Here is a 7,500-nt window from a genome sequence, read left to right as displayed (position 1 = left end):
ATCTCATAAATGAGTGCTAGCTGTTGTAATTGTTTTTTAAAAGGGATACTGACAATGAGATGTGAGACCATCCAGGTAATGCTTCTTTACATTATTCAGGTTGCCATTTGTGTAAAATTACTGCACAAAATTGAACTATTTTTGTACATAACAAACCATACAACATTGTTTGCCTTATACTGTAATTTGAACAAGTTGTATGTTATTTAGTTCTTTTTCCTTTTGTCTTGCCAGGGGATGAGGTGTCAGTTCATTATGATCCAATGATAGCAAAACTTGTAGTGTGGTCAGAAAATAGAGATAAGGCTTTGTCATTACTAAAAGAATCTCTTCAACAATATCATGTGAGTAGCGAGGCCAATTATTGGAGAATTCTCATTTGTTTAAATGAAATACATGATTGTATTGGTCTTTGATATGGTAATTACAGTACGTGGCATGCTTGTTTTATCATTTCAACAGGTCGTGGGATTAAGTACAAATATTGCTTTCCTAACAAGTCTATGTGAGCACAGCCATTTTAAGAATGGAGATGTGCACACTGATTTTATAAAGGTACTGCATTTGAGTTGCATCCCAATCTATTATGTTTGTTACATCACTAACATGGAATCTGTAATGTTATTTCTATCTGGGTACCAGTAGATCGATTATCTTGTCCATTTGTCAGTGACACACACTATAACTATTAACTTTTATTAAATAGCACCACTATCAAGACCTGTTTCCAGCCAGATCGCCATTATGCTATGAAATACTGGCTCAAGCTTGTCTGGGGCTCTTACTTCTTGAAAGAGATGAAAAGAAACTACAGGCTGTTGCATCAAGTGGTGAGAATTAAAGTTCCTGTTCTAAACATTTCACATACCCGTTAGCATGTTACCAAAGAAACTCCATTCCCATTTACGAGGAGAATAACCCTCCATTCTCTGAGGGAAGAGGTGGTCGTAGGAACACCGATGCTGTGACCTGCTCTCAAATCTTACCTAAAGACGTGCAGTATTGTGTAGCTACATTGAAGTTATAAGATCTTTGCAACTTTAGAATAGCTGTGCTTTCATATATTTGCAGGAATGAACATGAATGAAAGTTAGGAAGATCGTTGCAGATGTTTTCACTGCATCCAAAGGTTTTTCTCCGGATAATTTGGTTTTTCAACCAGCATTTTACCCAAGTTACAAAGGGTGACAAATTAGAAACTGTCATCAAATCTTTTCTCATTTAACAATTTAATATCACCATCATCAAGGAAATAAGTGATTTGTCATTTACAAAGTCTTTTCTGTGGTTGTAGATCCTTTCTCAGAGTGGAATTCTCACGGTAGCTTTAGACCAAATGGCATGGCTAGAAAGAGAATATGGCTTTATGATGGAGATGAAAGTGAGCCTGTTGTTTTGCAGTTGTGAAGTACCGTTATTCCCATGGACCTCTCAGTGTTTTTGCTTTAAACGCTGGCCTTGGAGTTGTAATCATCATCATGATATTGATAATATTTATCATATTAATTTCTGTCAGTGATGGTCACAGTTTTTTTATTTTTGTGCAATGGATCTTTACGTTTCATTGTCACAAATCCTAAAAGGCCGTAGTACTAAGAATAAGATGAGAAGATATCTACCTAAAGATGTTGCACATGAAATCTTTTTCTTATTTTTTGTAATAATAATGATAATGATAATCTTTATCCCTAGAGATTTCTATGATTGTTTGTTACAATAAAGATGGAAGTTTTACATTAGAGGTGAGTTTTTACTCTAAAATCAGTCACAAAACGTCTAGTTTCAGCTCTCTATTGTTCCCATCTTATGAACGTGAGAACGGGGGTACATCGCTTTGGCCCACACGCGGTTTTCACTGTCTCAATTGTGTCCTCAGATTGAAGGTCATTGTATCCACATGAAAGGAAAGCTACGGTCAGAGCGCTCCCGAAAATGTCTCACAGCGAACTTAGATGGGCGGATATTTAAATCTTGGCTTATTGATCAAGGAGGAACCATCCACTTATTCACCAAGGTAAGCTTGGTTAGTTTTGCAATGACTATTTTCTTTACTGGTTAAATTTGTTTTAAATTCTGCTCACCTTGGTAGCCATTTAATTGAATATGCCGAATTTCGGCTCTTTCTTTTACGTTAAGCATCTCTTAGGATGTGTCTCCGGTGTTTTTCCTACTACAAGGATCTTACTTTTATGATAAAACTTCAAGGTAAATGTGAATCCTTAGCCTGCTAGTGAATCCTTCGTGAATCCTGGGCTATCCTTGTATAATGTGACAAACCGGTTGCCTTTTTCCCGCGCTTGGCATGGGTCCCAGGCTCCAGGAGGACTACATAGTCAACCGATCTTTGTTCGTTAAGAATCTCAGTTCCCACAGTGAAATAAAATTTGTTTCATTTCTTGCCTGAACTTAGGTCATAAATTGCTTATTCCAAAAATGAAAAAAAAGGGGGCTCGCCGACTTTGTTTCGGAGAAAAAGGCAAGGGAAAATGCCTTAATTTCGATAGATACGTCATCATAACGAGATGGAGCTTCGTCTGTTCATCCATCGAAGAAATATGTTAGAGTGAAGGTTTCTGTGTTTTCTCGTTGAACTCAGAGTTCATGGAGCAAGCAGTTGCACCGGTAATCAACAGCCGATCTGGAATGATTTGGTTTTTTTTTCTTGGCTTCCAATGTTCACCCAGAAGACATTGCGCGCTTGTGTTGATTGGATACGGTGATTTTCGGATTTTCCGTCTGTGCGAAATTCAACGCGGGCGCAATGTCTTTCGGGTTAACATGGGCTTTTAAGATGAATAAAATAAATTCAATTCCCTCTCATCGCATTCAGGAAGGTTGTCATAAGCTTCGTCGTCCAGTTCCCAAGTTCCTGAGGGGCGGTCCCTCGAATGCCTCCCAAACAACAGCACTGGCACCAATGACCGGAACGATCGTCAAGGTAGGATACAGATCATCCAGAAATTCTTTCACCTCCGAGTCAGTTCTTTTAAACAGCATTTTGTGGTAAGAAGACTACCCACATCATAAGTTAACCTCTCTTGTGCCACTCAGCGGCAAGAATAAGTACTCTTTTTTGTGGACCCTGTCTTCTGCAGGTATTCGTTGAATCCGGACAGAGTGTTGAAGAAGGTGAAACGCTAGTCATCATGGAAGCAATGAAAATGGAGGTATAATCGAGCATAGTTAATGAATTGAGCAATAGGGAGCTTAAGATTTTACGACGGCGATGGCAATAACAATGCCACGAAACGATACCTTTGATTAAAAAGAGCACAAACAATCGTGCTGCACGTGCAGCACGGATTTAACGACAACTTGAAATTACCAAATTTGAGGTTTTGACGACAACGTGAGCATGCAACAGCGAATCTGCACTCTGTAACCGCTCGTGACAATTTATTTTTGGGCACTTCTTACAGTTGTGTGCTTAGTTACCTGGCCTGTGAATGAAAGTGAGGCTGGAGTTGACCTTGCTGTGATAGAAACCTCATTGCTTTTCTTATGTAAATTCTTACAATTAGCATGACAACAACGTCATTAAAATAACAAAAGGAGGGAGGTCTGTATCATAACAAGGTCAACACCAGCCTCACTTTCATTTAAAGGCCACGTACCTAAGCACACAACTGTGAGTGAAAGAGATGGAAAAATCGCGAAAGAATTAAGATAGAGAAAAGCTATATTTCGAGGTGACGTTTCGTTGACATCGCCGTCGTAGATCTTAAGGTCCCTATTGTTAAACTTAACAGTCCAGGTTAAAGCCTGAGGTTCGGTTGTATGTTATATTTGGTGAGATCGTTACCGTCTTTTAAGAAATGACTGACAGGTGTTCCATCGCTGCTTATGCAATCATAATTGGCTCATCCACTACCAATAAAGGCAACCATCCAATATCAATCCCACTTGGACGAAGTTTTGCCGTGGCGGCTTTAAATGTCAATAGTTTGTTCGCTCACTTATATCATCCATCAAATTTCTTTTACTCAACTCCAAAATTGATGTACTGGCTATCAATGAAGGTAAAGATCGATAGTTCAGAATAATCATGAAATACACCTACAGTGGAAACCGTAAATCGCCGTCGTAGATCTTAAGGTCCCTATTGTTAAACTTAACAGTCCAGGTTAAAGCCGAGGTTCGGTTGTGTTATATTTGGTGAGATCGTTACCGTCTTTTAAGAAATGACTGACAGGTGTTCCATCGCTGCTTATGCAATCATAATTGGCTCATCCGGGTAAAAATATGAACTGGACTGAACTGAACTGAACTGTGAATTTGTCATGGCAGAATTATTTACCGAGCCGTCAGGAAACGGGATCTGTGATTTATTTAAAAACCTTTATTCACTATACAAGAACTTCAGTAGTAAATATTCCAAGGCAACCCAAATAAGAAAATGATTTAATGCTTATTTTTGCCTTTCCAGCACGTTATTCGAGCACCAAAGACGGGAATCATAGATAGAGTTATTTACTCTGCTGGAGAGGCAGTGGAGAGACATGCACAATTGGTACAATTTCAAGAGTAAAGGCAATACAAGGATAATAAACGAGAAGACCAATAAATTCTTGGACTGATTCGCAACAAGAGTAACATCCTTTACTCACAGTCCGGGGAAAATGATACCAACTCTGTTGGAAAAACATTCCTCCCTTGGTAGAAGGAAGAATTTCTATGGTAGACCGTTCTTTTCACCGATCAACTCAATGTACATTGTATCAATCGTATAAATCAAGGAAATGTTATTTTTGTTCAAACGGAATGATTTCTGTTTCGACTGTCTTCGCTTCCGAAACTGCGGATGACAATACGTATTGGGCCGATGTGTTACCCTGATGTTTTATAGTATTCTGGCACTTGATGTTGTCTTTTTATTTATCCTGTAGAATATCATTGGTTCACCTCGCATTTAATTTATCAAATTATCAGCTTTAGAATCAACTTCACAAGCGTCTGGTGTTTTAAGCAGTCAGTCGTTATTGATGTAGTTCTGTATTAGTACATCAAGTATGTCAAGACATACGATAAGTGTGATATGCGTTTGCGGATTACGAAAACTATGGTGCTCTTGACGAAACCATTGAATTCGCTTGTTCATGTTTGCCACATAAAAAGCCCATGACCTGCTTTTTGATTTTATTATTTCAATTGAATGTTCACGTCATGTTAGGCACCATGCCTTTTTGCTTCCGTATTCGCCTCCGTATTCGCCTCCTCTCCTCAGTCTGCACTCGCTTCTCATCTGATCACGAAATCGTGACGTATAGGTTTCTGGAACTCACGACGTCTGGCAGAAAAAAAACCAACGGATTTATTCCTGAATCTACGTCAAGCAAAGTTAAGCTAGAGATGTTCCCAGACTTCAAACTCCAGGAACCGCATTGACAGGGCAACACGAAAAAATAATCCAGCAAATCAATCGGCACGGAAAAAGGAAGTGTTCATAGTTGGTGACTCTATCCAAAAGAACCTGCAGGGACGGAAAATCTCGAGATCTGCAAAAGTCAAAGTTTCCTCGTTCCCTGGATGCACTACTATGGACATGAGAGATCATATCGAACCGATTTCACTGAAAAAACCCTGATGTAATTGTGATTCGTGCTGGAACAAACCGTTCGTGATTATGCCGAGGAGATCGTTGACCTGGCCACATGATTAGTAATGATTTATCGGCCGACCTTGCTCCAAGGTCTGACGATGAATTACTCACCGTTAAAGAGCCTAGCGTCAACTAGATACTTAAGAACACTCTGCAGTCAAAATGGATGGGGCTATGTCGACCATTCAAATATTTCTCCCGAACATGATTTGAAAAGGAGTGGTTTACACCTCAACATCATTAAATATTTAAGAGGAAATTAGGGTATTGCCGTATGCGAATCGGAGGAGTCTGAGCCTTCGCCAGAAATACACTACCAATAAGGGCAACCATCCAATATCAATCCACTTGGACGAAGTTTTGTCGTGGCGGCTTTAAATGTCAATAGTTTGTTCGCTCACTTGGATCATCCATCAAATTTCTTTTACTCAACTCCAAAATTGATGTACTGGCTATCAATGAAGGTAAAGATCGATAGTTCAGAATAATCATGAAATACACCTACAGTGGAACCCGGTTAATACGGACACCAAGGGGCCATGCCATCTTGTCCGTATCATATCAGATGATGATGTTCAATCAAATGTATAGAGCGCTTTACTGAAGGCTCTCACCAAGTCTATCAGGCTACCTCAAGGATCATTCGTGTTGTACGGCGCTTTTGAAAATGACTGAAGATTGGAGAGCTTACAGTGAGCTTGTCTAGATAGAAAAAAATGTCACGTTTCCGGTTGCTGTCGTGAGGCCAGTGACATCAACGGACTGGCTGGGGACCGCAAAACATTGGCTCGCTTAGACTTATGGGATACAAGGTGGCCGGTCGAGTATCAGTCCGGTTTGTGTTCTTGCTTCCTCGTGCAATTGAGCGTTTTCACATGACGTCACGGCGGCCATGATGGTGTACCAAACTAATCCTCTGGGATTTGAACTCTATTTTTATGCAAACACTTTCTTTTGTTTCAGTAATCCAATATGGCTGCTGGTCACGTGAATGAAAACGCTCCATAACAAATCATCGGTGTACGAAATCATCGACTTGTTGGCGAACTGACCCAAGGCGCGAAACGACCATAATTCACATTAAACGGTAATGACCAAGATTCATTGCATGACAATATAATATTTTTATGATTCATTTGTACAACTATTTCACAAGAAGTTACTCGATACTGTCAAAGATAGTCTCTTGTCCAATGACTTCTATCGTCGTAGTTTTCATTGTGTTTGTGTCGGGAGGCTTTTCGTCTGATTGAGGTCCGCTTGGTTTGTCATCCTGAGCTATCGCAGCCCCATTCACCTTCGGTTTTTTCTCTTCCCTGGCTTCCGTCTCCTCTTCACTTCTCGTGCTACCCTCGGTATGGGACTGAGATCTACTCCTCCAGTTTGCCGACAGACTTCCGCTGCTCGGTCGGAATTGGTTGCAGCTGTTCCCCCGGGATCTGTTACCTGGCTGAGATTGTTTACTTTGCGGCTGATTTTTGCTTCCTGACCGTTGTCTGCCATCATGTCTGGTATGCAGCTTGTTTCCATTTCCATGGTTGGTTCTACAGTCGATTTGCTCGAAAGTTTTGCGTGATCCCTCGCCTTTTTTGTCATAGTTTCCTGTCGGAAACAAAGGCGACGGCTTCCTTGTTTTCCCGTCTTTAGGCGAACAGGAGGCTGGAAATAATTAAAATCATAATATTTTGCCAAAGTCCTGTACCAGGAGAAGAAACAGCCCACTAGACCGAGTGGTTCGAATATAGACTCGACTTCTACCCGCATAATTCCCTTCCCCTTCCCTACCGGCAAATTCCAGATTTTGCTTATGGGTCCATTTTCCACCCTCAGGCACAACCACAGAACTATTACCCCACTCCGACACAAAAATATGATACTTGCTCAGGGACAAACCAATGCAT

General features: G+C 40.4%; 2 protein-coding genes across 2 annotated transcripts in view; one reads left to right on the top strand and one right to left on the bottom strand.

The window, feature by feature from the left end:
* The window catches only part of LOC137982143 (methylcrotonoyl-CoA carboxylase subunit alpha, mitochondrial-like), a 10,415-nt gene extending 5,447 nt beyond the window's left edge, over nucleotides 1-4,968 (top strand). Inside the window, exons 12-20 of the mRNA XM_068829207.1 lie at nucleotides 235-344; nucleotides 463-555; nucleotides 707-830; nucleotides 1,295-1,381; nucleotides 1,693-1,742; nucleotides 1,877-2,014; nucleotides 2,831-2,938; nucleotides 3,096-3,167; nucleotides 4,427-4,968. Of these exons, the coding sequence (XP_068685308.1) occupies nucleotides 235-344; nucleotides 463-555; nucleotides 707-830; nucleotides 1,295-1,381; nucleotides 1,693-1,742; nucleotides 1,877-2,014; nucleotides 2,831-2,938; nucleotides 3,096-3,167; nucleotides 4,427-4,528 (884 nt within the window). The 3' untranslated portion in view covers nucleotides 4,529-4,968. The remainder of the gene's footprint in view (nucleotides 1-234; nucleotides 345-462; nucleotides 556-706; nucleotides 831-1,294; nucleotides 1,382-1,692; nucleotides 1,743-1,876; nucleotides 2,015-2,830; nucleotides 2,939-3,095; nucleotides 3,168-4,426) is intronic.
* Nucleotides 4,969-6,699: 1,731 nt separating this feature from the next.
* LOC137982144 (fragile X messenger ribonucleoprotein 1 homolog A-like) overlaps nucleotides 6,700-7,500 on the bottom strand; it is an 18,735-nt gene continuing 17,934 nt past the window's right edge. The window contains exon 15 of the mRNA XM_068829208.1: nucleotides 6,700-7,258. Within this exon, the coding sequence (XP_068685309.1) occupies nucleotides 6,759-7,258 (500 nt within the window). The 3' untranslated portion in view covers nucleotides 6,700-6,758. The remainder of the gene's footprint in view (nucleotides 7,259-7,500) is intronic.

Source organism: Montipora foliosa, chromosome 13 (assembly GCF_036669935.1).
Source record: "Montipora foliosa isolate CH-2021 chromosome 13, ASM3666993v2, whole genome shotgun sequence".
Classification (NCBI taxonomy): domain Eukaryota; kingdom Metazoa; phylum Cnidaria; class Anthozoa; order Scleractinia; family Acroporidae; genus Montipora; species Montipora foliosa.
This window is presented reverse-complemented; position numbering and strand designations above follow the sequence as displayed.